At 56.0% G+C, this 26864-nt stretch overlaps 3 protein-coding genes across 10 annotated transcripts in view; all 3 read right to left on the bottom strand.

Annotated features, from left to right (window-relative positions):
• Window positions 1-3452: 3452 nt before the first annotated feature.
• HSD17B1 (hydroxysteroid 17-beta dehydrogenase 1) lies at window positions 3453-5871 on the bottom strand. Of its 3 annotated transcripts, none has more exons than XM_045080712.1 (6): window positions 5429-5871; window positions 5167-5334; window positions 4857-5036; window positions 4643-4736; window positions 4003-4180; window positions 3460-3921 (listed from the first exon to the last, which is right to left on the bottom strand). In XM_045080712.1, exons 1-6 carry the CDS (start codon window positions 5523-5525, stop codon window positions 3529-3531), a joined length of 1110 nt encoding a protein of 369 aa, XP_044936647.1. In that variant the 5' UTR covers window positions 5526-5871; the 3' UTR covers window positions 3460-3528. The 3 variants fall into 3 exon arrangements, with proteins under 3 accessions (XP_012901460.2, XP_044936647.1, XP_044936648.1); XM_045080713.1 differs by having other exon boundaries at window positions 3659-3898; XM_013046006.2 differs by having other exon boundaries at window positions 3453-4180.
• A 149-nt stretch (window positions 5872-6020) lies between these two features.
• NAGLU (N-acetyl-alpha-glucosaminidase) lies at window positions 6021-13492 on the bottom strand. Of its 2 annotated transcripts, XM_004772683.3 has the most exons (6): window positions 12694-13144; window positions 10900-11047; window positions 9868-10014; window positions 9596-9681; window positions 8504-8760; window positions 6021-7454 (listed from the first exon to the last, which is right to left on the bottom strand). In XM_004772683.3, the coding sequence occupies exons 1-6, from the start codon at window positions 13074-13076 to the stop codon at window positions 6244-6246; spliced, it is 2232 nt and encodes a 743-aa protein (XP_004772740.1). In that variant the 5' UTR covers window positions 13077-13144; the 3' UTR covers window positions 6021-6243. The 2 variants fall into 2 exon arrangements, with proteins under 2 accessions (XP_004772740.1, XP_044936646.1); XM_045080711.1 differs by lacking the exon at window positions 10900-11047 and having other exon boundaries at window positions 12694-13492.
• Window positions 13493-19898: 6406 nt separating this feature from the next.
• ATP6V0A1 (ATPase H+ transporting V0 subunit a1) overlaps window positions 19899-26864 on the bottom strand; it is a 65773-nt gene continuing 58807 nt past the window's right edge. For all 5 annotated transcript variants that reach the window (XM_013045938.2, XM_013045937.2, XM_004772684.3 and 2 more), the window contains one exon: window positions 19899-21481. In XM_013045938.2, the coding sequence (XP_012901392.1) occupies window positions 21388-21481 (94 nt within the window). In that variant the 3' untranslated portion in view covers window positions 19899-21387. The remainder of the gene's footprint in view (window positions 21482-26864) is intronic.

Genomic DNA, 26864 nt, shown 5'->3' with positions numbered 1-26864 from the left:
TAAATAAAATCTTTTTAAAAAATTTTAAAAAAATAAAAATATTTTATTTATTTAGGGCGCCTGGGTGGCTCAGTTGTTAAGCGTAGGCCTTCAGCTGGAGTCATGATCCCAGTGTCCTGGGATCCAGCACAGCATTGAGCACCCTGCACAGCAAGAAGCCTGCTTTTCCCTCTCCCACTCTCCCTACTTGTGTTCCCTCTCTTGTTGTCTCCCTGTCAAATAGTGAATAAAATCTTTTTTTAAAAAAAGTAAAAATTGTAAGAACCTATTTAGAAACTGTCCCTGCTCCTCTTCCCCCAGGGGATTTACTTGGAGACAAGTCCTGGAAACCAGCTCCAGGTAACAAAGCCCAGATACAAGGGTGGGTCAGGCCAGGTGGAAACATCTGATCAGTTGGGGGGACACATACTGTCCCCCTGGTTACCAAGGAGTATGGGCCCTGCCCTTTGGGAGCCTTTTTGGTACCAATCCTAATCAAGGTGTAATAGGCTGGGTCAAATGTCTACTAGGGTAAATTGTAACTCAACTGGTCACCTAGCATCACTGTGGAGTTTCCTGTGTGTGTTAAAATCTCATTGGTCACCTGTGCGTGGCCAGGCTGCATGGCCTTTGCCCTTAAAAGCTAGACTGTGGGGGCGCCTGGGTGGCTCAGTGGGTTAAGCCGCTGCCTTCGGCTCGGGTCATGATCCCAGGGTCCTGGGATCGAGCCCCACATCGGGCTCTCTGCTCAGCGGGGAGCCTGCTTCCCTCTCTCTCTCTGCCTGCCTCTCCATCTACTTGTGATTTCTCTCTGTCAAATAAATAAATAAAATCTTTAAAAAAAAAAAAAAGCTAGACTGTGAAACAGAGAAGGGTTGCCCTCTCTTGTAAGAGGTGCGTCCCCGAACATTCGGTTAGATTCTTGATGCTTGGCGCAAAATAAAGCTTTGCTTGACCTTCGCTTTGTATCAGTCTCGCTACTTTAATCACGGACCCATTATTGGGGCATAACAAAAATGATTTTTTAAAAAAAGATTTTATTTATTTATTTGAGAGAAACAGAGAGCCAGCACAAGCAAGGGGGGAGGGCAGAGGGAATGGGAGAAGCAAGGTCCCTGCTGAGCAGGGAACCAGACATGGGGCTCTATCCCAGAACCCCTGAGCTGAAGGCAGATGTTTAATCGACTGAGCCACCGAGGCACCTTAAAAAGGGATCCCAAAGGGTGCCCGGCTGGCTCAGTCCGTAGAGCATGCAACACTTGATCTCACAGTTGTAAGTTCAAGCCCCACATCGGGTGTAGAGTACTTAAAAATAAAATCTTAACGTGTTGTGATGAGCACTGGGTGTTATATGCAAATAATGAATCGCTGAACACTACATCAAAAACTAATGATGAAAAAGAAACAAAAGTAAACAACTAATGATGTACTATATGTTGGCTAACTGAATATAATAAAAAAATAAAATCTTAAAAAGTAAATAAAGAGGTGTCACAAAAGGTGTGTATAAGCCTTTGGCCCCACAGAGCCTGGATCTGCCCCTGGAGTCAAGGATTGGAAGAGTCACAAAGTCACTGAGCCCAGCCTTCTAGCAGGAGATACCTGCTAGAATTGGATTTTTTTTTTTTTTAGATTTTATTTATTTACTTGATAGAAAACATAAACAGGGGGAGCAGAAGGCAGAGGGAGAAGCAGGCTCCCTGAGAGCAGGGAGCCTAATGGGGGCTCGATCCCAGAATCCTGGGATCATGACTTGAGCTGAAGGCTGACGCTTAACCCACTGAGCCACCCAGGCGCCCCCTTAGGTTGGATTTTTAAAAAGAGAACCCAGGGGCACCTGGGTGCCTCAGTGGGTTAAAGCCTCCGCCTTCAGCTCAGGTCATGGTCTCGGGGTCCTGGGATCAAGTCCTGAGTTGGGCTCTCTGCTCAGCAGGGAGCCTGTTTCCCTTCCTCTCTCTCTGCCTGCCTCTCTGCCTACTTGTGATCTCTGTCAAATAAATAAGTAAAATCTTTTTAAAAAAGAAAACAGGGACGCCTGGGTGGCTCAGTGGGTTAAGCCACGGTCTTCGGCTCAGGTCATGATCCCAGGGTCCTGGGATCGAGCCCCAAATCAGGCTCTCTGCTCAGCAGGGAGCCTGCTTCCTCCTCTCTCTCTGCCTGCCTCTCTGACTGCTTGTCATCTCTCTCTGTCAAATAAATAAATAAAATCTTTAAAAAAAAAAAAGAAAGAAAAGAACAGCTTGGGGGACAGAAGCTGGGCTCTGAGAGCAGGTCCTATGTCCCAGAGATTCATGCCGCATGGTCTTTTCCCCTTCTGTGGCCTTGCTGGATCCTGAAGGGACAGCAGAACCATCTGGGCTGGCGAGGCAGGGGGATAGGTAGGGATGAGCCGGCTGAGGTCCCCTGTCCTAGGAGCAGAAGCAGCCAGCAAGACAACTACCTGGAAGTAGCAGCAGGCCAAGATGGGGTGACTCCTTCCAGCCCCCCTCAGTTTCCACACAAAACCCCAGCAGTTTCCTCTCTATTCCAGCTTCCCAAGTTCTCTGCAGCCAGGACCCTCCCCTCTCCAAATGGTCATTTCCCTCTGCATCTCCTAGTCCCTTCCCTGGTCCCATCTTCTGGGCACCCCTGCCCTTCCTCTGTCTGCAACCTCCAGCCTATTCTCCATGTATCCTCCAGCCCTCCTCTGGCACCCAGCACCTTAGAAAGAGACTGGCTGGACAACCCTGCAGGCCCTTTCACGGGTTCCTGCCACCCCAGCGCCTTCCCCCGCCTGCAGGAAGGATAGCCCCTCAGGCACCCACTTGGCCTGGAGCTTCAGCTGAACCTAGTGAGTGGCAGCCTCTGGGCTGGTGGGCATCCATCCAGCTAAGTTTTGTCAAGGGCCTGGGCAGGAGGAGGACGAATGGAGCTGTGTCCTTTTGACTCACTTAGTTTTGCTTCTTCTTTACATATCTAGCTTCCATATGGGAACACAATTACCATAGTAACACCACTAGTAGTAGAAAGAATATCAGGGCCTGCTATTAAGACCTCCGTCCCGGGGTGCCTGGGTGGCTCAGTGGATTAAGCCTCTGCCTTTGGCTGAGGTCATGGTCTCAGGGTCCTGGGATTGAGTCTCGCATCAGGCTCTCTGCTCAGCAGGGAGCCTGCTTCCCCCACCCCCAGTCTGCCTCTCTGCCTACTTGTGATCTCTCTCTCTGTGTCAAATAAATAAAAAAATAAAATCTTAAAAAAAAAATAAATAAATGACCTCCATCCCAGGGACATTCAGGTGGCTCAGTTGGCACCCCCATATACTCCATGACATAGGTCTTATACCCATCTTACAGGTAAGAGAACAGTGGGAGAAAGGTTAAGGCCCTTGCTTGATATCCCATGACTAGTGTGGGGGGGGGGGCGAGTCACAACCTGGCTCTCGCCCTTCCCCGGTCCACCTAACGCCTGCTGCAGACACCGCATGGGAATCCATGCGTCGCCGCCCTGTCCTTCCTCGGGCTAGCCTCTTCCTCTTTCTGGGCTTCGGTTTCCGCACAGCTATAACCCGGGCTAACCACGATCTTTCCAGATCGCCCACCCGCGGCACGCGCCACTTGTCCCACCCGAGCAGTGCAGCCGGCAGCCTGGCGCCGTCCCACAGAACCGCGCGCCCCTGGGGCACAAAGGAGAGAGCAGCAGACAGCGGCGGACCAAGCCTTTATTGCGGGGCGGTGGCGGGAGGAGCGCAGAGCTCGGGGCCGCCGGGGGCCGCGGCGTTCGGCTCCTCCTCGGGATCGTCGGCGAACACCGCGTGGTGCATGGCGGCGACGTAGCTGCAGCCGCTGGGGTCGGCCAGACGCAGGTGCGCCAGCGGCAGGAACCTCTCGGTGCTGAAGTAGCGCAGCGCGGGGCGCGGGGCGCGCAGCGCGGCAAGGAAGACCTGCCGCGACCGGAGGAGGCGCGCTGGCAGGAGCTGGGTACCCCGCCCCGCCCCCACCGCCGCCGCGCGCCGTCCCTGCTCCCGGGACCGCGCCCGACCCCTACCTCGGTCACCTCCTCCGGGTCCTGCGCCGCCTCGCGGAAGATCCGCTCCAGATGGCGCTGGTAGCGGGAGAAGAGGTGGCGAGTCTCGGCGTCCGCGCCGTCCAGCACGCCGCCCGCGACGCCCTCCAGCTTCTCCAGGAAGGCGGTGCGCACCGGGCCGCACTCTATGAGGCTCACGCTGCGGGCCCAAAGCGGCGAGTGGGAGGGGGGCGCAGCCAGCAGGCCGGACCCCAGCCTTGCCGCCGGGCAGGGCAGGACCAGCGAGATGCGGGTCTATGCCCGGCAGCCGGCGCCGCCGAGGTAACCAGAGCCTTTGAAAAGCGGCTTACAGCCCGAAAAGCACCCCTGCCTCCCCCCCTCCCACAGCCATTTCGGGGGTGTGAGGGAGATTTGCATCGGAATTCCAACCTGGCAAGCTCCCTTACTGTGTGACCTTGAGCCAGTCACCTAACCTCTTCGGCTTCCCAGCTGGATGGCAGCAGAGGCGCGGTAAGGAATGGCAAGTGCCCTGGCACACGATAATTGTGACCCACAGTGGGGAGGGGCCAGGGAGAACGCCTGAGAGAGGCTCCAACAGGACAGGGGGCTGGAGTTCCCAAAGTCAGGGGGCAGGGGTCCCCGGAGCGGGGCGCTGACTCACTGGACCCCGAAGGGAGGCAGGAGAACCGCCAGACTCTCGCACAGACCTTCGATCGCAAACTTGCTGGCGCAGTAAACCGCGTTGAACGGCAGCCCTTCGAGGGGAGAAGAGGCTTCGGAGGCTTGTCTGGGAGGGTCGCCACCGGAAGCCCCAGACAGCCAGAGGCACTGCCACAGGCCCCGCCCCTCCTGCTGGCCCCGCCCCATCCACGCACCCATCAAGCCGCCGATGCTCCCGGTCACCAGCACACGTCCCGAGCGGCGGCGCTTCATGTCGGGCAGGAAGGCCTGCAGTGTCCGCACCGTCCCGGCCACGTTCACGTCCAGCACGGACCCCACTGCGCCAGCCGTATGCGCCTCCAGCGGCCCGAGCAGACCCCGCCCCGCATTACAAACTGAGGGGAGAGAAGTCGGACCCTGCCTGCCTCTCTGTCCTCGGACCCAGCAGGTCCCTGGGCCTCAGGACATTTTGGTTTGGACACAGTGCCGGGGAGGCTTCTGCACGCGTGTTGCGGGGAGGCTCACCCAGCACGTCCACGCGGCCCTCGGTCACGCGTGCCCGGGCAGCGGCCACAGAATCCGCGTCCCTCACGTCCAGCTGCAACGTCTCCAGGGAGCCAGGAGGGCACCCTAGGGACCGGGCTGCCTCCCACAGAGGGCCCTGCGCCCTCAGGTCCCGCAGCGTGGCATACACTGGAAGTTCGGAAGAAGATGAGGATCTAAATTCCCTGCTTACCACTACCTGGTCCCCTTGGACCCGGGCTCTCCATCCCAGCCTCTCAACTACCTTTGAAGCTCCGGGAGGGGTCAGACGCCAGACGCAGGGCCAGGTGCAGGCCGATGCCAGAGGAACAGCCAGTGATGAGCACGACTGTGCGGTCCATGGGGAGACCGTGGGGAGAGGTCCAGGGAGTGCACCGCTCAAGACTCGGGTCTCTGAGCTCTTTAAGCTAACCTGCTCCGCCCCGCCCCCGCCCTCGGGGTCCCCACCCCTTGTTGTGTCTCCAACCTAATCTCAAGGCTGAGCCCTCCTTCGGGTATGGGGCCTGCTCTCCTTGTCCTGCTCCCGGTCAAGGTGGAGATGAGGCCCCTGCTGAGAATACCCGTTCTTTGGTGGCTGGTCAGAGGCAAGGCAAAGCTTTGCGACTAGGAGATGTGGGCACTGAGTGCCCTGGGCACATCTTCCCCTGGGTGTGCCTCTGTCCCATAGAGACAATTACAGGTTCCAAAGTTGGCTGCGGTGGTGAAAGTAAACGTTTTGGGAGGGCATTCCCGGTTTCAAGGTCGGGTGTTAGTATCAGAAACAGGGCAGGGAGAAAGAGCCTCACGCCAATGTCCATCCTATAGCCCAAGTCCTCCCAGGCATCATGGTAGTGACATTCTGAGAAGCCCAGGGGACTCACCAGTTTATTAAGTTGTATTAAAAAAGTACTTTGATCCCAAATTTGGAGAGGAGGAGGAGGGCAGCTCAACCCCCGCCCCCCAACTTCCCATGCCTGATCCTCTGGCAGGTTTTGAGTTCTTTTGCCGGGGCCTGAGGCCCTGGGAGCCTGCCCAGGCCTGGAATTCAGGAAAGACCACCACCCAAGGGTGGCTCATCTGTCACAAGGTCCCAGCCACCAACCGGGGGTAATATTTGAGGAAGAGCTTCTTGGCCAGGTCCACAGTGTCACCTTGGGGCTGGCTGGGATACCTCTGTGTGCTGAAGACAAAGCTCTGCTCCAGCTGGAAGGCATTCTCTTCAAAATGGTGCTGCTGGAAGGGACGGCCTTGGACCAGGCTCTCAACCAGCATCTGCATGAAGAGCTCCCAGCGGGGGGCGTAGTAGCCAGCCACCAGCCCCGCCAGCTGCTTGTTGGCATAGTCTAGGATGTTGCCCTCGGGCCCCCAAAGGGTCAGCTGGTAGCGGCCGTTCTGCTCATAGAAACGGGCGTCGGTTTCGCTGACGGCGACCGCGCGGGCCTGCTCCAGCCACGTGCCCAGCAGGAAGCGGCTGTCACTAGCCAGCACTCCATCCAGGGCTGGCAGAAGCTCGTAGACCAGGATGCCGGCCGCCCTCATTAGAGGAACCAGCTCCTTGTTCAGGTAGGCGGTCCTCGCCTCCGTGTAGTACAGGCTGACCAGCTCCTGGGCCGCCTGGCGAGTCACGTCCAGCAGATCATAGCGGAAGGTGGGGCTCTTGGCTAGGGTGGGTGCGGCTGCCAGCAGCAGCCGCCAGGCCTCGAACACGGCCGATCGGTTGTACCAGACGGTGGTGACCATCTGCAGAGACGGCCTCCTGACCAGGGGGCTGCGATTGTGCCCAGTGCAGGCCTCACCAGAACAGTTGTAAACACTCCCAAGAAGCAGTCTCCAGGCGACCTCTGTCTCCTTGCTGTCGACTCCATACCGACGTGCTGCAAAGCTGGTCACCCAGGCCTCCAAATCAGCCACTGGGTCCTTCCGCCAGCCCAGCTCTGCCATGAGGGCATAGACCACTTCGTTCTGGCCGATGCCCTCCGGGGCCATGCCCGTGCCTACCATAGTGGAATTGGGGAAGAGGCGGGCTGCGGCAGGGCCCTGGTTCACGGCCTCCAGGGCCCCAAACAGACCGTGGTTACCCCCAAAGTTATGCAGCATGCACCAGATAAAGGGCTGGCCGTGGAAGGAGGCCGTGCGGAGGTACACGGGCTGGCTCTCGGCAAACAGGTCCAGAATCAAGAGGCGGCCGCGGGGCACTGCCCCCAGCACGGCTCTCACCTGGGCCGGCCCCCAGAACTGGGGCTGGTGCTGGAAGAGCCAGCCTTGGAGCAGCCACACGGCGTCAGGGTCCACTGTGGTTGGGGCAGAGGCAGGGAGACAGAGAGAGGACTGATGAGAGGCAAGAGGGTAGGGGGCCATTCACCTCGTTCTATAGATGAGGAGACCGAGGTCCAGAGAAGTTAAATGACTTGATCACAGTGGGCAAGCTTTATGAAGCTTCGAAATTACCAGAAGGGGGCGCCTGGGTGGCTCGATGGGTTAAGCCTCCGCCTTCAGCTCAGGTCCTGATTTCAGGCTTCCAGGGATAGAGCCCTGCATCAGCCCCGCATCGAGCTCTCTGCTCAGCAGGGAGCCTGCTTCTCCCTCTCTCTCTGCCTGCCTCTCTGCCTACTTGTGATCTCTCTCTCTCTCTCTCTGTCAAATAAATAAATAAATAATCTTTTAAAAAAATTACCCAGAAGGCTAGTTATAACATGTGCCTGGGCCCAAGCCCGAGTCATTCCGATTCAGGAGAATGTGCAGACCCGACAGGCTCTGGGACGAGGCTGAGGCCACAGGGCCTGGACCACAGTGCTCTCAGAGCAGCCTAAGCCAATGTGCTCCCTTCCTGGCTGACATGGAGGCCTCCTCACCCAGCCACTGCTGACCTGACCCCTCTCTGCCCCGCCCTGTAAGTGGCAGGACAAAGCACTGGGTTCCTGGAGGACCAGGAAGGGCACCCACTGGCTTTGAACACATCCCCTAACCTCTGGCCCGCATTACCTACCTCAGCTCGGAGGCAGAGGCCAAATGAAATATTTGCAATAGCCAGCACTTAATGGCACTTTACTCTGGGCCAGGCATTATTCTGCTTATGAGGCAGCCCCATTTTACAGATGAAGCCACTGAGGCACTGGGTGGGAGATAACTTGTTGCAAGTCACACAGGCCAAAGTTCGAGCAGGCTGTCTGGCTCCAGAGCTCATCTCCCACCCACAGTATGGTTAACTGAGACGGTGTATGTGTGCAAGTGATTGGTAAACGGTCAAGTGCTGTCTTTTTTTCCCTGACCTCTGCCGCACCCATGTCCCTGAGGGTTGGGGGTGGGGGGCTCGCCTTCCCGGCTCTCCCTGGTACCGAACCTGTGATCATGGCCTGGTAGACGGAGGCTGTGGCTGCGGCAAGGTAGGAGGGCTCCGAGGAGGGGGGCAGCATCTCGTTGAAAGTGTCGGCCCCATAAATGTGATCTGTGCCAAACTCCTTGGTCAGCTCCCGCAGGAAGAGGCTCCCAATGACAGGGAAGAGAGGGTCTTCTGGAGCCAAGAGGAAGGAGCAGGAATAGGAGCAGTTGAAGTGTCCCCAGCTGCCCAGCTGGGTGACGTTGATCTGAGGGAACACCCTGGTGGGAGAGGGAGCAGGGGGCAATCCAAACATTTACTGGAGGCTGATACAGATTTCACCAGCAGCCTCCCTGGCTTATCTGCAGTTCCTGGAACACATTCCAGTCTCTTGTGCCCCCGTGCCTTTGCACAGACTGTGTCCTGTGGCTGGAATCCTTTTCTCCTCCCTCCCTGCTTATGTAGCTGGTTACTTCTCAACATCCTTTGAGTTTCATCTCATCTGTAAAGCTTCTGTTCTCTCCCCTCCCCCCCCAACCAGCTGAAACAAGCAACACTCATTTTTCAATGCTTGGCCCAGGGCTGCCTCTGCTCTGAGGCCTGGCTGCCCCTCTTCCCCAGGCAGAAGGGGCCTAAACAGAGAAGTGGACCCACATATATTTCTGCCCATATCACTATACGGTATGACCCTGCCAACCTCTCACACAGCAGGGGTGGAACTCAATGCACCTTCATCGCTACATCCCCACGACCCAGCACAGAGCCTGGTCTGACAAGCACTTGCTGAATGTAAGAATGAGGCTCTTGCTACCCAGCCGGGAGGGGAGGGGGTGGCCAGCCAGGCCAGCAGCAGTGCACTAAGCCCTGTAACAATGGTGGGAAGCGGGTGTTCATGGGCGCGGAGGAGGTGCTAACAAGGCTCGGGGCCCCAGCAAGGCTACCTGAAGAAGGGGGGGGGGTTCTCAGCTGGGCCTCGGAGACTTTTCCCAGCCACAAGAGAGGAAGGCCAGGAATCAAGCCCAGGCCCACATCCAGAGCTTCACGTTTTGCAGGAAAAAAATAAATTCCCCCTCAAGCCAAGTCCAAGGGCAGGGTAGGGTGAGGGGGGGACATTACCTGGTGAGAGCCTTGGGGACGTGCCCTGCAAAGGCAGGCAACACCGGGATCATGCCAAAGGAGCGCATGCGGTCCAGGATCCGATGCTGGAGGGAACGGAGGGGGAAGGCGATGGGCATGGCCTTGAGGCGGAGGCCCTCACTCCCCCACGGCACACTGAGTCCCCAAGGCCTAGTTAAGAGCCCCAAGGCTGGCCAAAGACCCACCCCTCCTCCGCCCAGGACTACGTGGCACTGTCCAATGCTGCCCCCTTTCCTTCCCAGTCCTTTTACCTGCAGGTACAGCTGTTTGAGGTGCCAGGAGCGGGGCAGGGGGCCACCCCACGTGTGCAGGTTGCCCATGCGCTCCCAGGCCAGGAAGGCAGGGCCAGTGAAGTACTCATCAATCTCCGACTGGGTCAGGCCCAAGGCCAGGTACACCTGAGGAGGAGGGCGAGCCCCGCACATAAACACAGGTGAATACATTCATCCCTACTCAGTAATTCATGTGCTCAACGCTCACTCATCTCTTCTCTGGGCTGAGCCCTAGCGTTACTAAGACAAAATGTGACCCTTGCCAGGAGCCCACAGTCCAGGAGAAACAGGCCTGTGAACAAGGGAGTTGACTTATAGGTCAGTTTTGCTGCAAGAGTGAGGTGAGGCACAAACGGGCTCTCCCCAAAACGGGGAAGGGGTCTTAGAAAGCTTCACAGAGCGAGGTGGGCCAGAATGACGGGTTAGGCCAGCTCTGCAGGGAGACTAAAGAACCCATCAACCCTCCCCGCCCCCACCTCCAGCAGCCAGAGCCCTCAGGGCCCTGGCACGGAAGCCCCCAGGCCAGGAGGATGCCTGCAGGGGAGGGGAGCTCCTCCGTGTGTTGACAGGAGCAGGTCTCTCCCAGATTTGCATCTCAGAAAGGACACTGGTGGAACTTAAGAGCCAGGAGTCCTGTTCAGAGGCTCTTGCGGGGTTAGGAGTGGGGGTCATCCAGGGAGAGGGGGCAACAGCCTGCACTGGGGCCATGAAAAAGGCCCATGATGAGGCAGATCAAGGGCTGCCGATAAGACAGAACCCATGGAAGCAGCGGCCTGACCAGCTGTGGGGATGGGGAGAGAGGGAAGCCCGACTCCTTAGCATTTCTAGTGGGGTGCTGGGGTCCAGCTCCGAGCAAGTGCTCCTCTGTGTTCGGCTCAGCAATGGAAGCCTGCTTCTGGACAGCTTGGGCCATCATGCACGCCACGAACACCTCTAAAGTCTTTATTCTGTGTGTCAGACCCTGCCTGGGCTGTGGGGATGCAGGGACCCAGAGGGGAGGGGGACACACACCCGCTGCCAGATGGCCTCCTGGCCGCTCCAGGCCAGTGCCAGGTTGATGCCATTCAGTGCCATCCAGTCCAGCTCCCGCTCCCAGCGGGCCCAGTCCCACCACACGAAGGAGTAGCTGTGTGTGCACACATTCTGGTAATAGCGGTACCTGCCAGGGGGGAGGGGGACAGGGTGGGTTTGAGCTGCATCATGACTCTGAGCGTAGAGGGTCCCCCAAACTCTGAGTGTCCCTTTCCCTGGAAACAAGGCCCCCCCACCCCAGATTGAGCTCAGACAGGAGGAGTTGTGGCCGTCCACTCCTTCACTCCAGGACCCAGTACGGAGACTCAGTACTGAGACACTGAGACTCAGTACTGAGGCAGGAGGGAAGGGAGGCTCGGGAGACAAGGTGACCCAAGTAAAGCCATTCTGGAAAACTACAACGCCCCACTCCCTCCAGTAGTAAAAGCTGCAAAAGTTGGACATTCTTAAAATTGCTCCCCATGGGTAATTCCACAACCCGAATCACAACCTTAAAACAATGGAAAAACATTTTAAAAAAAGATTTTATTTAATTGACAGACAGAGATCACAAGCAGGCAGAGGAGGCAGGCGGAGAGAGGGGGATGCAAGTCCCCTGCTGAGCAGGGAGCCTGATGCGGGGCTCCATCCCAGGACCCTGGGATCATGACCTGAGCCAAAGGCAAAGGCTCTAACCCACTGAGCCATCCAGGCACCCCTAAAATAATGGAAAAATTAACCACCCAAGTAAAGGTTAAACCCAAAGTTAGGGGCGACTGGGTGGCTCAGTCAGCTAACCATCTGTCTTCGGCTCAGGTCATGATCTCAGGGTCCTGGGATCAAGCCTCACGTTGGGCTCCCTGCTCAGCGGGGGGCCCGCTTCTCCCTCTCCCTCTGCCCTGCCCCCTTGCTCACACTCACTCAAGTCACTCTCTCAAATAAATAAAATCTTTAAAACACCCAAAGTTAAAAAGTAAGCCTCTTTCTACGTGGATAGCTAATCTGAGAAACAAAAACCGCTTCATCTGGGATGAGAGATGGCTCATTTGTGAAGTAGCACCTTTCTGACTTCTAGACTTCATAAATCTTTGTTCCTTCTCTAAACGGCTTGTTCTTGAACCTTTCTTCCCAGATGCCAAGAACTTTCTTATGAGGGGCCTGATGCCCTCCCATTCAGGGCCTGGGCCTCCCAGTTGTTCTGAGGTGCCCCTAGCCGCAGCCAGGCAGGAGTCCCGGAGAGCGCACTGCATCTCCTGTCAACTCTTCCAGAGCCCCCCTCTGCACAGTGGTTAAGTGCTCCACGGCAACGCTGGTCCCTGTCCTGGAAGGGGGGGGGTCCCCTCCCCACATGTGGAGACGGAAGTGTGAGCACCTCCCTGCAGTGGGACAAGCGCCAGCATGGAGGCTGTGAGGCGGTGGGTGTCATTCCTTGGGCAGCATCTTCCAAGAGAAGGTGGAAGGAAAGGAATAGCATTTTCTGGCCACTAACTGTGCACCACACATTCTACGCCCGTCACGGGGCAGATCCTCACGACCAACACTGCGCGATAGATGTCACTGTTTCCATTTTTCAGATGAGCCAGTTGAGGCTCTGAGAGGCTACGTGACTTATTCAAGAGCGACCCTATGGCCGGCGCTAGGATCAGTCTCGGTGCCCTATCTAGCGCGGGGCGCGGCCGGGCCTCTGAGAGAAGGGCGCCCCGTGGCGGAAGGTGGGAGGCAGGTGCAGGCGGCCGCCGGGGGTGGGGCGTGCGGGGGGCGGTGTGGGACCCCGCGGGCAGGCGCGCCTCGTACCTGTTGGGCGTGGCCTCGGTCAGCTCCTCCGGCACTGCGGGCAGCGGCTCCGGCAGGCGCAGCTGAGAGCCGGACCAGGCCACGTGGCAGCCGCAGAAATCGCGTAGGTAGCGGTGCAGCCCCGCGGCGGCGGCCACGCCGGTGGAGCCGAGCACCCGCACCGGCGCCCCGGCGCCGCCGCTCAAGCGGTAGGTGTCCAGGCCGGACTCGGCCGCCAGGGAGCGCTGCACCGACACCGAGAAGGCGGCCGCGGGCCCGGGCCCCAGCAGCCGGGCCAGCAGCTCCCGCACGGCCGCCGCCTCCCGGGCCTCGTCCCCGGCCGAGCCGCCCGCGGCGGCCAGGACCAGGAAGCCCAGGACTGCGGCGACAGCTGCTGCCTCCATGGTCCTGCGGTCTCGGGCTGGCCCGGGGCCCGCGGGGCATCAATTGCGACTTGACTAGGGGGCGGGACGGCCCGCGCCCAATCAGCTGCAGGTCTCAGACCACGTGGCGCAGAAGGTAGCGCCCCAGCCTGGTGGGGAAAGACCGCGCTTCCGGGTCCCAGACCCGAGTCCCGGGGGTGTCTCCTGACGGCTCGTGGTGTGGGAGCGCGTGACCCGTGTCGTCAAAAGCCCGGGCTGTGACCCGGTGCCCTTCAGAAGCGTCTTCAGGTACAGTTGTACCTGAACTGTACCTTCAGGGACAGTTGTACCTGAAGAGCTTTCACACTGTCTTCCATCCAGCAACTGCCCAACAGATTTTTATTTGGAGTTTTATTTTGTGCCAGATACAGGCACTCTCCTCTAGGAAAAACCTAGAAACTGAATACTTACATATATTGAAAGGAATCCGGACGCCTGAGTGGCTCAGTCCTTTAAGCTTCTGACTCTTTAATTTTGGCCCAGGTCATGATCTCAGGGTTGTGGGATCTGGCCCCCCACCGGCTTCAGAAGGGAGTCTGCTTGAGCTTCTCTCTCTCTTTCTCCCTCTGCCCCCCTCCCCCTTCCCGCTCAAGTGCTCTAAATAAATTCGTTTACTCCTAAAAAGAATTGAAAGGAATCTATTCAAAGTCCGCCCGGCCGCCCACCCCAGCAAAGCTAACAGACAAAACTCACAGGTGTCCACTTGCTTCTCTTTTTCTCTGTGCTCTCCATCCTCGGAAAGTAGACCCCCCAACTACGGAGCATATTCTCTCCCCATATCCCAGATGAGCCCGGGACAGAGCCCCTCAGAGAACCTGCCATCTCCTGCTCTACCTGGCCAAGTGTCGCAACCCTCTCACATCCTTCAAAACCCCCTAAAAGATCCAGCCTGTCAGAAACTCAGGTGACTTCTCTGGGATGTCTGGCCCCTTTCCTCCCTGGGACAATAGACGAGCTCTGTCCTGCTTGTTCCTCTGCTCTTTTTGCAATTCATTGCCCTGGACACTGGCCACTGTAACATAAAGTTGTGATGCTGTGAAGAAACACAATAGGTACCCGGCCTAAGACTTCCAAAAGGAAGCAACATTTAATTTGAATTAAATTGGGATTGACTAGGAAAGGAGGGAGGAGAGAGCATTCCCGGCAGAGAAAATGTATGTATGAAGACTGGGGGCGCCTGGGTGGCTCAGTGGGTTAAGCCTCTGCCTTCAGCTCAGGTCATGGTCTCAGGGTCCTGGGATCCCTGCTCAGCGGGGAGCCTGCTTTTCCCCTTCTCTCTGCCTGCCTCTCTGCCTATTTGTGATCTTTCTCTCTGTCAGATAAATAAATAAAATATATTTTTTTAAAAGACTAGAGAAGGGTAAAGAAAGAGCTGGGCGGATTTGAGGAACTAAAAGATCAGGAAGTGGAAGGAGATAGGTCATGTGAATCTGGACTGACCATGGTGGGACAGGGCAGGGGCGTGGGGGAACGGGTGGGGGTGTGGTCAAAGGCTCTCTGTTTGATCCTTAAAGGGTAGCCAAAACAGGACAGGTGGACCCCATATCTTCATTGTACCTCCTGGGAAACTGACAGCCAGAGAAAGGAAGTGACGTGGCTGAGATCAGTAACCCGTAGGAGAACATGTTTGGGACTAGAACCTGGACCTCCTAACTCCCACTGTTCTTGCCACCGTTCCCAAATGATGCAACTTTTCAGGCTGCGTGCTGGGCCCTTTGGGAGGACCACACTCCCTAAGAGGATTCTGGGTCCTTTTGGAGGCAGAGGTAGCTTTTTCTAAAGTGTTGGGCCTGAGTGAACTGCTGAGAGAAAGGGGAGGGGTCAGAGGAAGAGTTGCCAGTGCAGAGAATCCAGAGTCCGAACCAAAAGAGAACATGGGAGTCCAAAGAGCTCTTTTCCTGCTCCTCTGTCCCCTCCCGGGCCACAGGCAGGAACTGCAGGCCCTCTGCCTTGTTCCCAGGTCAGTGAGCAGCTCTGGCTCCCTGTCAGTTTCTGGTACCAGAAGGTTCCCACCGTTTCCCTGGGAGCAGCTCCAAGACTAGCCCAGAGAGCTGTGCCCTCCTGGGGCCATAGCCTATACCTCCCCCTTCCCCCGCTTCTCTCCACTCCCCTCCAGTCTCCCCTCCAAATGCTCTTTGCTCCAGGTAAGACTTGTCAGATTGCCCTACCGGGAACACTTGACCAGCATTTCTGGGTTTTAGGGCACACAAGGGTTGGGGGAGTTGGGCCGCAGGTTGTCAGGGCGCCTCTCTGTGGGATGTGGCTTCATCCAGAGTGGTGGGGGCTGCCTGAAGCAGAGAAAGATTAGGACGGGTTTGGTAGAGCCTTCAAGGCCCGAGCTCATGGATGCTTGGGCAGGAGCTTCGAGGATTACTCCGGACAAGTCATACTGTCTCTGTTCATCTTCCCCATCAGGCTGGGAACTCTCTGCAGACAGTAGGGGGCTGATCGAAGAAATTAAGGTACATCAACTGGATGAAGCATTTTTAAGCATTTGCTTAAAAAAAAAGTGGGGAGGGGGCGCCTGGGTGGCTCAGTGGTTTAAGGCCTCTGCCTTCGGCTCAGGTCATGATCCCCGGGGTCCTGGGATCGAGCCCCGCATCAGGCTCTCTGCTCAGCAGGGAGCCTGCTTCCTCCTCTCTCTGCCTGCCTCTCTGCCTACTTGTGATCTCTGTCAAATAAATAAATAAAATCTTTAAAAAAAAAAAAGTGGGGGGATGAGGACAATGTGTGGTGTTAATGTTCTGCAAATCATATATACATATTTATATATTTTTTAATTTTTGTTTTAAGATTTATTTACCTGACAGAGAGAGAACACAAGCAGGGGGAGTGAGAGAGGAAGCAGCAAGCTTCCTGCAGAGCAGGGAGCCAGATACAGGGCTTGATCCCAGGACCCTGGGATCATGACCTGAGCAGAAGGCAGATACTTAATTAACATCTAAGCCACCCAGGTGACCCTATATATTTATATTTAAAGGCCAAACTAGTGGGTATAGCAAACTCCCATTTGTGCCTTTTTTTTTTTTTTAAAGGGCCATGAAAACAGTGGTTGCCCTGGGTGGGGCACTGGGACTTTCGGGGTGGGAGGAGGGCTTTTATAATAGGGCCTTTTGTTCTGCCTGATCATTTTACCATGACACTTTTGCAGTTAACATGTGTGGAACGAGTGAGCTGGGCTCTCTGCTCTCCAACTGTCTCCTCTTTTGTTCCTGGCCTGCCTGACCTTCTGCCTACACACCCCAGAATACCTTCAGGGTCACTTACCCCTTTCTGCCTGTCATCACTGCCTATAGGATCCCACCACCTTGTGTGTGAGGAGAAATGTGTGGCTCCTTCCTTGTCTCACCACCAGGGGCCAGCCCACACCCAGGACATGCCTTGGGCCCGCTGGGGAGCTGGGAGAGCAGGCAGGTCATTGAGAATCTGAGATCTGAGAGGAGCTCCAAGGAATGCTCCTTCTACCCAGGGCTCCTGGGAGCAGAAAGAGGTACAGTCCTACCCAGGCCCCCAGTGAAGGACAGGATGAGAGGGAGGTCCTGAAAATGCTGATGGACTTGTCTCCTACAGCACCCAGCCACCCTCTCCCACCCTCGTTCCAGTACCTCAAAGTGGGGCACTCCCCGGACAGGAGCACAGACTCACTCAGCAGAGGTCTGTGGTGCAGGGGTTTCATAAGAAGGGGATCAGGATACATGGTGTGCCCCTTAAACATAGGAGCAGTGGCTCCATCCTGTTCCCTGCCCATACCCCAGGGCTCCTGGGACTCCCGGCCAGCCCCACTTCCATGGCTCCGTTCCTGGCTCAGTCCATCTTTAGCTGGCTGGGCTGGAGGCAGCCCAAGGCCACTAGATCCCAGAAGTTCCGCTTAGGCAATGACCTGCCAAGCCAGGTCTTTTCCAATGGGCAAGGGAGGTATTTCTCCCCATGGAAGCCCTAGGTCTCTCACCCCCTGCCCCATTTTATTGACACATACCATAAGTTTACCAATTTAAATGTTCAATTCAGGGGCGCCTGGGTGGCTCAGTCAGCTAAGTGTCTCCCTTTGGCTCAGGTCATGACCCCAGGGTTCTAGGATTGAGCCCACATCCGGTCCCACATCAGACTCCTTGCTCAGCGGGGAGCCTGCTTCTCCCTCTCCCTCTGTCTGCCGCTCCCCCTGCTTGTGTGCTGTCAAATAATCTTAAAAAAATAAACGTTCAATTCAGCAATTTTTTAGTAAATTCAGTTGTGCAACTGTCACTATAATTTTACATCTTCATCATTCCCCAAAAGAAACCCTATACCTACTAGCAGTCACTGATGTCATTTTAATTGGGTCCCAGCCCATCCGGTTGCCAGTCTACTCTCTGTCTCTACGGATCTGCCACCCATTCCAGACATTTCACATTAAAGGAATCACACGTTATTTGGTCTCGCATCTGGCTTCTTAGCTTGATGCTTTTTTTGTTTTTTTAAGTTTTTATTTATTTATTTGAGTGAGAGAATGAGCAGGGAGAGCAGCAGAGGGAGAGGAAGAAGCAGGCCTCCCACTGAGCAGGGAGCCCGATGTGGGGCTCGATCCCAAGAGCCTGGGATCATGACCTGAGCCAAAGGCAGCCACTCAACTGAGTCACTCAGGAGCCCCTAGATTCAATGTTTTAAAAATTGCCAGAGCTGCTTTCTGAAGGAGCTGCACCATTTCCAATCCCTCAGCCCCACACTGCAGTTCCAATTCCTCTGCATCCTTGTCCACAATTTTAATTTTCCCTTTATTCCTGCCTTTCATGGCGGGCTTGATGTGGCAGATCTTCTTATGGTTTTGATTTGAGTTTCCCTAATGATGCTAAGAATCTTTTCATGGGCTAATTGTTCATTTGTGTAGTTTTCTTCCTAGAAATGTTTACTCAAATCCTTTCCTTTTTTAAATTAAAAGTTAATGTTTTTACCTTTTATTTTTTTAAGATTTTTAAAAATAAATTTAAAAAAATTATTTATTTGACAGAGAATGCACACAAGCAGGGGGAGGGGCAGAGGAAGAGGGAGAAGGAAAAGGAGATTCCAAGCTGAGCAAGGAGCCTAGGATCCATCCCAGGACCCTAGGATCATGACCTGAGCCAAAGGCAGACATTTAAGCCACTGAGCCACCTAGGCTTCCCTAACTTTACCTTTTATTAAAAAAAAAATTTTTTTTAAAGACTTTATGTATTTGACAGACAGAGATCACAAGTAGGCAGAGAGGCAGGTAGAGAGAGATGAGTAAGTAGGCTTGCCGCTGAGCAGAGAGCCCGATGTGGGGCTTGATCCTAGGACCCTGGGATCATGACCTGAGCCGAAGGCAGAGGCTTTAACCCATTGAGCCACCCAGGTGCACCTAATTTTACCTTTTAAATTAAGTTATTTAGGGGTGCCTGGGTGGTTAGACGTCTGCCTTCAGCTCAAGATTTGGGACTCTCAACCGACTGAGCCACCCAGGCGGCCCTAAGGCTCTTATCTTTCCTTTTTTGTTAAGATTTACTTATTTGAGAGAGAGAGAGAGGTGGGAGGTGGGGCTGGGGCAGAGGAAGAGGGAGATAAACTCAAGCAGATGCTGCACTGAGTGCTGAGTCCAATGCCAGGCTTGATCTCCCAGCCCTGTGATCAGGACCTGGGCTGAAACAACAGTCGGACACTTAACCCACTGGCCCCCTGGGCGCCCCTCTTTTATCTGGTTGTCGCTTTGCTTTTAGGGTTGTATCTAAAAATCATCCCCTAACCCAAGCTCACGAAAACATTCTCCTGTAATTCCCCGTAGGAATTTTAGTTTTTAACTTTTACATTGAGAAAAAAATGTAGCCTACTTTGAGTTCATTTTAAATACGGTGTGGGGGCTGCCGTCCAAATGTGTTCGTTCGCACGAGGATACCCAGTTGTACAAATACCACTTGTTCAAGACTGTTCTTTCCACACTGAACTGTCCTGGCCCCTTTGTGGAAGCTCAATCTCCCACAAAGTAAATTTACTTCTGGACTCTCATTCCACTGATTCCAAATCTCTCTCCTTTTGAGTCGGTAACGGAGCAGAGGCTGCAAGCGCTCCGCCCCATGAAGGCTCGACCTGCGGGGGCCTGAAGCCAGGTGCGGGTGCCGCACTCACGGGCCTGTTCCGGAGTAGGTGGCCTGTGGGGAGGAGAGGGCTCGAGGAAGGGGAACATGAAACAGGGTGTTCCTGCCCCTCCTCGCCCCGCCTCACCCCTCCCGAGCAGCAGCTGTTGGCCTGCTGCTCACATTCCTCCGCAGCCCTGTCCTGGAGGCCCCAGGAGGAATGGGGAGGAAGAATGTGGGTGCCTGACACGGCAGTTAGGAGGGAGACCTCGCCCTCCCTGCCCGCCCCGCCTGCTGCCTCTTCAGCCACCTGCCGACTTCAGCACCTCACATCCTCCTGCTGCCCTGAGGAACCCCACGCAGAGTCTCCACTTACACCAAGGCCAAGGGCATCAGGGATCAGAAGGGCCAGGCTACTGAGTCCTGGGAAGCACACTTGCAGAAGAGGCAGATGCGGGTGGGCAGCTGCCCAGGCCCCCTCTTCCCCTGCCCAGTGGGGGGGCAGTGTAGGAAAGGAAGAGGAGGACAGGTCCCTAGGTCCCTCCCCACCGGAGCTATCTGCAGAGCTGCTGGGCTCGAGGGAGGGGAAGGCGCCTGGGAAACGTGAGAGGTGAGAATTTCACAAACTGTCTGGCCTGCAGCTGTGGCCTCTGATCACAGGGAAGCAGATGTGCTGGGGGAGGGGCAGGGGCAGGGGCGTGGGCACAGGGGCTGTGGGCACAAGGACAGGCAGGCTCCCTGGTAGAGTCAAACACACTTTATTTAGCATAGGAATACGTGAACAGAAGGGCCTTGGGCAGGGTTCCTAAGAGCTCTGCTTCAAACCCTGCTGTAAACAGAGCAAAGGTCACATGTAAACCACGGGGCCCAGAGGGGAGGGGGCTCAACACAGGGCCACACTGGCCAGCACACGAGGAAGCTCGGGTGGCCCATGCCCAGGAGAGGCTCTAAGTGCCTCACTCAGAAAAGCCCGGGTGGGTGGAGCACAGGGCCCTGGCCAATTCACGGGATTATCTCCTCCACTGGGGGCCCAGGGTTCAATTTAGCTGAAGCAGCCTGGGCTGCTGTGTCAACACATGATTAAAGGCCCTGAAAGCCATAGCCCAGCATGGGGATGACCGGAGAGGTGGTCCCCTGGGGGGTGCTGCCCATCCGCCCACAGGGTAAGGCCCCGCAGCTCTCACAAGCAGCGCACTGCAGCCCTGGCCCAGCCTCCCACTGACAGACTGTAAATGGCCCTGACCTTCACTGCCCAGGACCAGGACCGCACTCCCTTGACCAGGGTCCCCAGTAGAAGTGCAGAGGGGCACTGGGGGGCAGAGAAGGCAGGTCTGCCGGCAGAACCACCCTGGATGACTATGGTCCTGACCTAGAGACTCATGATTAGGGGTAGGGGAATGTCTTGGGGACTGCGCCAGGAAAACAGCACCAGTTCGAAGCCTCTGCCCCGAGGGCCTGCTTGCAGCAGGGCCTGCAGCTCCGCCTGAGAAGCCACAGGAGAGTCTCTCTGCGCAGAGACCCAGCTGTGCTGTTGTGCCGGGTACACAGCGGTAGGGAGCAGGAGGGGATTCTGGGAGGGAGGAGAGGGCGAGGATTAGGGAGGTGGTGTGCGGTCCCCGGGGACTCTTGGGAGTGACAGGGCGAAGCCACACACAGCGGCACAGTCGGGTCCAGCTGAATTCCTGATTAACAACTGCCCTGAAGACCAGACGGGATGGGCAGAGGACAGCAACACCACCTCCTGGACCCTCTCCCTGCTAACACAAGAGTGGGGGTGTGTTAAAGGGCACCCCTGCCCCCAACCGGTAACTAGAATGGCAGGGAGGGGGGCTCCAAGTCCTGGTGTATATAGGGACGGCGCTCCTTCCGTGGGCTTCGGGCTCAAGTGTAAAATGCACAAACTTGTTCATCACCGGGGGACAGAGAAGGGGCTGCCTCTGGCTGGACGGAGGCTGGGAGGGCAAGGCCAGTGCCCAGTGGGTAGGAGTGACAGCCAGAGCCCGGCTTCTCTCTAGAAAATCACTACACTACACATGACGTTGGCGGTGGCAGAGGACCCAGGGAGGGACGGATCTATCTAAATGACTCACAGGTGGCTGGGGGAGGGGTGGCGGGGATGACACAAATACCCCGATACCCAGGGAACACGACCAACAGGCAAGAGGCGCACAGCTAACCACTGTGGCAGGAGTGGGGAGGGCAGCCTGCCGGCACACAGCCGCACGACGGGCTCACTCGTCAAACTTCCCTTCCCGAATGTGCTCGAAGGAGAAGGGTAGGAACTTGAAACCAGTTCCGCTGTAGAATTTATTCTGGAACTCGACCCTGGGGAAAGGGAAAAGGAAAGCCATCATTCCACAGAATCCTTTTGGGGCTTCCCAGGGGCTAAAAGGAAGCTCTGACCCTCCTGCTAGAGACCTCACTTTCCTAGCTGAGCCTGGGCAAACAGCTCAGCCTTCTGCCACCCACCGAGCCCAGGCCTTAGCCTGCTTCCCACAGTGCGCACAAGCCCTGCTTCTGAAGCCGGGGCCTGCCCTCGGCCAGGCACTCTGGCAAGGCAGGAGTGAGTGCCGCGTACCTCCTCACTGGTTTGTCCTTCCTGCTCCTTCCTGCTAAGCAGAGTGTGTTTACGCAAAACTCTTTGTTAGCCATGTGCAAAAGTGCCATTGCTTTGAGTCTCTTAAGGGCAATGAGACTAGACACCAGCTCCTGGCCAGGGCTCAGGGGCTCACGGCCGACCTCTCAGGGAAGCCCCAGCGTGGCAGAGCTCAGCGCCAGGGACTCCGGCAAGTGCCCTTGTCTCTTCTCTTGCAGGAGGAAGGAGAAGGGAGGGTTTCGAGTGAAGGCTGGAGGCTTTGGGGAGGAAATTCCCAGGAGTTGCGGGGGTGGGATGGTGTGGGGAGCAGGGCGGGGGGGGGGGGAGTCTTCTCCAAGTAATGGTAAAAATATTCTCCAACGACAAAAACATCTGAGAACGAATTCTTCTCTCAGGGGCTGAAAGGAAAAGCAGAGCTTCACCTCCTTTCCCAGGGAGCCCAGCAGCCATCGCCGACCGCCTCCCTGGGGCCCTCTCCAACTCTGAGGGGCAGGAAGCCGGCCCTCCTGGAAGCAGAGCCAGGCTGCAGGCCAAGCTTCCCTTGCACACTTCCTGGAGGGCCGCCCAGCAACCAAATCACCACCAAATATGGGCAGAAAAATGCATGAATCAGAGGATAAAAAAGCCAAGGAGAGCTGCCCTGAGGAATAGTTTCCACTCAGCACTGTGTGACCCTGGGGGCACCAGCAGAAGCCCTGCAAAGGACAGAGGGGCTGGGGGCTGGAGGCTGGGACCTAGGGCGGGACTCTGTCCTGCCTCCAAGCCCAGAGGCCTGCACAGGAAGGACCATGTGCAGCAGGGACGGTCTGATAGTAGCCCTCAGAGGTCCTCAGAGGCCCCTTCAGCCCTGCAGGGCTGGCAGAGGACACTGCAGAGCTGCTGGCTGCAACCCCTGGGGAGAAGAGGTGAACAGAATTTTCTGCGGGGGCGTTAAGAACAGGCGGCCTTCTCCTCCCAGCCCCACATTCCAGGGGCTGGGCCCAAATCCCAAAGCCTCCCAGACTCCGGAGGGTTCCCTGGGCCAAGGGAAAATAGGACCCGGGGGAAGGGGCTTCACATTGAAGTCACAGGATTCCTGGCAAGAGCAATTTCAAACCGGGATCTGGACTCGTTCCCCCGTCCCAACCCCCTGAGAAGTCCCAGAAGCTACAGCTATTTAGGCCTCCATTGGGGGCATTAGGTAGGGATGGGGTAGGTTCCTGCTTTTCACCCACTGCTGTCGGGACTGCATGCTTCCCGCCAAGCAGGCTGTCTGCATATGGCAAGGGCATTTCTGAACAACCGGAAAGAGATCGACATATGCCATCTGCATGGCATGTGGCGAGATGGTGGCCAAGTCACCTTAGGGTCTACGAGGGGCGCAGAACTCTGACCCCCTGGCTGGCTAATCACACAAACAATTCAAATTCCAAAATGGACGAATGGAATAGGAGCTTCAGGAAGTTTTCCGAAGCCCGTGGGATCACCATCCTTCTGGCATTCCTCTGTGTGCCTTACCTACCCAGGGGCCCAGCGGGAAGGAAGGGCTCCAGGGGTCTGAGATGCAGGCGGATGACTTCTGCTGTGTGAGCACATGGGTGGTCCCTCTGGCACATGGCCCGATACTCCTTCTACCTCGAGCGACTGCTTGTGGTTAGAGGGTTCAGGTGGCCACCACCACGGACACCCTAGGGCATCTTGGGGTCAGGCCGACTTCCTGTCCCTTCTCAGCCTCACTTACTCCAACCTCCTAGAACAAAGCTGGAAAGCAATCTCCCTATCGGGCTCCCCACCCTTTTCTCCCTCCCAGTCAGGAAAATGAGTGTTTCCTGAGAAAGTACAAACATCAAGTTCTTTGCGCAGGGGCCTCGAGTGCCCTGCTCACAGCCCTGCAAGTTCCTCTTATTTTGGGAGTCGACTACACTACTCAGGGAGTCTCTAGGGCCCTACCATGGCCCAAGCCACCTCTAGAATTCCACAGTTGTGAGGAGGCCCGGCCTCAGGAAGTCAGATGGGTTCCTCCCTCCCACCCCTTCCCTCCCGGCTGCAGTACCTGGCAGAGGCCACCCCGTGACCCGAAGGGTAAGGGGGAGTTGCCGGAGCGCTCGGCACCGCTATGTAACCAGAAACCTGTTTCCTTGAGTGAAGGAAGGGGAAAGGAGTCCTGGGTCTCCTCCCTTTCCTGGCAGGCATGTGAGTGGAAAGAGGCAGTTTTAGAAAGATGATCTGGGGCTGAGCTGCTTCTCGGGCCCTTTCTGTCGCTCTCTGAGCAGCCCAGGGCCTGGAGCACAAATCTGTCCGACGGCCCCCATGCCAGCCCAGGGGAATGACAGCAGCCAGGAACTCCGCTCCAGGGGTACTCACTTCCAGGCCAGCTGTTCCTGCAACTCTCCCGTGGTGTCCTGTGCGCGCCACCACTCCACTCTTTATGACAGCCTGGTCCCCACCTTCCTTTGCCCTTCAACAAATCCGTGAGTGCACACGTGTGCACATCGACATGCATGTGTATCTGCTCAGTAAGAAGGGATTTGGTTCCTGAAAGTGGGCCAGGAGGCAACAGCCTTTCTACTGAAGTCAGTTTGGTGTCCACAAACTGACAAATCCTATCCCTGCCTTTGCCTTTCCTGCGCAAGGAAAGACATCTATGACATTAGGCAAAAGAGAGAGAGACATGTAACTCAGAAGGACACGGAATGAATAGCTAGACAGTAACCTGTTCACTCTTGGTTTCAAATATATCACCCACCTCCTTTGGACCCTACATGAATCTCACACTAGTGGTGTATGATGTTGTTCTTGTCCCCACTGAAGACATCCAGAGCTCTTGTAATGGGGCAGCCCTTGCATAGGATCAGGAAACCCCAGCTGACAGCCAAGGATACAGTGACAGTTATGAGGACGTCCAGGCTGGACCCCAGGAAAAATACAGCAATGTCAAGCACCCATTTTCAGCAGGACCCGCTGTCCCCAGCCTCACAAGAGGGCCACAACTCAGAATTCCTGCATCCCAGCGGTGGTGGGGACAGGGACTAGCAGGCCCTGAATCCCTGCCTCACATCCACATCTGGCCAGGAGGGGGAGCACGAGCACCGGTTTCATTCACCCCCTTTCAGTCAGGGCAATGCTCCAAACGGGCCTCCAACAACGGGATTCTGAAAGCTGGACAAAGGAGCTTCATGTTTCTCTTCTCTACCTCCACAACCCACAAGGTTGTCTGATGAGACTGTACCTGTCTTGCGGGGGGGGGGGGGGCTCCCCTCTTGAAACACTAAAAGCAGTTTCTTTGCGAGGGACTGCCACCAAGATGCCCTCTCCTTAGGGCAGCCCGCTTCTAAGTGATCTGCACTCAAACGTCAGTTTCTGAGGAGCCCAGCCACTGCCACAGGCACCTGGTGTGCGCGTTATTTCCTATTTATCACAGCGACCATGTTACACGGACACCATCCTCTCCCCACCTGAAAGTGAGGTCCAGAAAGGTAAGTGCTCTTCTCAGGGTCAGGCAGCCAGTGACAGCAGAGCCGGAATTTGAACCCAGGTGGGCCTAATTTGAAGCCTGCTCTCTTGTCACTCATTAGGTTCTTGGGCTCACTCATGGGGCCGAGGGAAGACACCTTCACTTGAAGGCCACAGGTAAGCCCGAGGGAGAAATAATCCTTCTGGCCCCAATAGAACATGGCCTCCCAAGCGGCCTCTGCTCACTCTGGAGATTAGGCCCAGGCTCAGGTGACGGCGGTGTGCCTGGCTCACTGCTCTGACAGTTCTGATCCAGCACCGTGACTGCTCCCAGCCCGCCCAAGGGAGGAGGTGACAGGCCTCCCTCTTGGGCTGGAATTCAGGTGGGGTGGCAACTGGCCCCTCAAGCCCAGGGCTCATGAGACAGAGAAGTGACTAGGAAAGGAAGGAAGAGACAGTGAGTCACCACAGGCTGGCTACACAGACATTCCCTCATACCGAGCGGGTGAGGAAGTGTGCTGGGGAGAGAGCGTGCTGATAAGCTGAGAACGGGCAGCGGGCCAGCAGTCGGAGCCACACAGCGCCCCGAACCTCCTGGCTGGACAGTCAATAAACAACAGCTGGGTGAGGAGGAGGGCGGCAAGGGGGAGGAAAGCCAGCCAGAGGATGGGTTATTTTAAAAGAGCTTTTGAGGGAAGAGCAAGTCCCAGTTACGCCCCGCTCTGCCATGCCTTACGTTCCCGTCCTTTAGAACAGCAAACAGAGGAATCCTGGAGGGGGCTCGGCATAACCAAGTCAGGAGGAAAACCAAAGATAAGGGGAATGGGGAAGAGGATCCTTGGGTTCAGGGTTAGAAAACTGATGTCATGAGACATTCCATACACCCTCTGATCTCGAAATCATTGGCACCATAGGCCCTCTCGTCTAGGAGTTCCTACGGTTAGGGTTCCTGAGTTTGTGACCCCATTAACGGGTAAGACTGTTGGTGGGGGTGTTTCTCTAGAGACAGGGTCCAGAGCTTCCACAGCCATTGGGGTTTGAGACGCAAAAAGAGAGGGAGAATCATGACATAAAGGACGAAGTAGAGACTCAAAAGAGGGAGAGCTTGAGGTAGGGAAACCAGATGAAGTACAGGATGCTAGTGCTTAGTATATCCCATGTATATTTGGGAAATACTTATACTACAAAAAAAAAAGTTGTTTACCTGAAATTCAAATGTCACTGGGTGTCCTGTAATTGTATTTGCCAAACCTGGTAATCCTACCTTGAGGCCACAGGGTCACTGCCTAGACCAGACTCCACCTCTCCCACTCCCTGGGACTGAGCTAGCTCTCTCCAGACAGAGCCATTAAAAGCCACCAAATACTTTAAGGAAAACAAACAAATCCAAACCTGCCCTTCTGAAGAAGCTGCTTCAGGGTGGAAGCAGGAACCCCCCTACCCACATGGGGCTGCCAGGGCTCCTACGCAAAGACACTGGCACAGTGACAGAATGAGGGGGACAAAACTGGGGTACAGTGTGTTCTAGCACCTTCCCGGACTGAAAATCGATTCCAGAGTTGCTTCCATTGCTCTGAAGACAGGAGAAAGTTTATGCCAGAGCAACAAAACAAAACAAAACAAAATAAAACAAAAAACAAAAACCAAACAAACCAACACCCTCAGCAGGGCTTTTAAGCC

This window comes from Mustela putorius, unplaced genomic scaffold (genome assembly GCF_011764305.1).
Source record: "Mustela putorius furo isolate JIRA1106 unplaced genomic scaffold, ASM1176430v1.1 tig00000487_pilon_pilon_pilon, whole genome shotgun sequence".
NCBI lineage: Eukaryota > Metazoa > Chordata > Mammalia > Carnivora > Mustelidae > Mustela > Mustela putorius.
The sequence above is the reverse complement of the archived record's forward strand: the minus strand, read 5'-3'. Positions and strand labels throughout refer to the sequence as shown.

Excerpts from the sequence above, each read along its gene's own strand:
- HSD17B1 (XM_013046006.2), bottom strand. The coding sequence starts at position 5,525 with ATGGACCGCACAGTCGTGCTCATCACTGGCTGTTCCTCTGGCATCGGC. Across the intron at positions 5,335-5,428 it reads CCCCTCCCGGAGCTTCAAAG|TGTATGCCACGCTGCGGGAC; the intron begins GTAGTTGAGAGG and ends CCGAACTTCCAG. Across the intron at positions 5,037-5,166 it reads GGGCCGCGTGGACGTGCTGG|TTTGTAATGCGGGGCGGGGT; the intron begins GTGAGCCTCCCC and ends CTCTCCCCTCAG.
- NAGLU (XM_004772683.3), bottom strand. The coding sequence starts at position 13,076 with ATGGAGGCAGCAGCTGTCGCCGCAGTCCTGGGCTTCCTGGTCCTGGCC. Across the intron at positions 11,048-12,693 it reads ACCGAGGCCACGCCCAACAG|GTACCGCTATTACCAGAATG; the intron begins GTACGAGGCGCG and ends CCCCCCTGGCAG. Across the intron at positions 8,761-9,595 it reads GTCCCCAAGGCTCTCACCAG|GGTGTTCCCTCAGATCAACG; the intron begins GTAATGTCCCCC and ends CTCTCCCACCAG.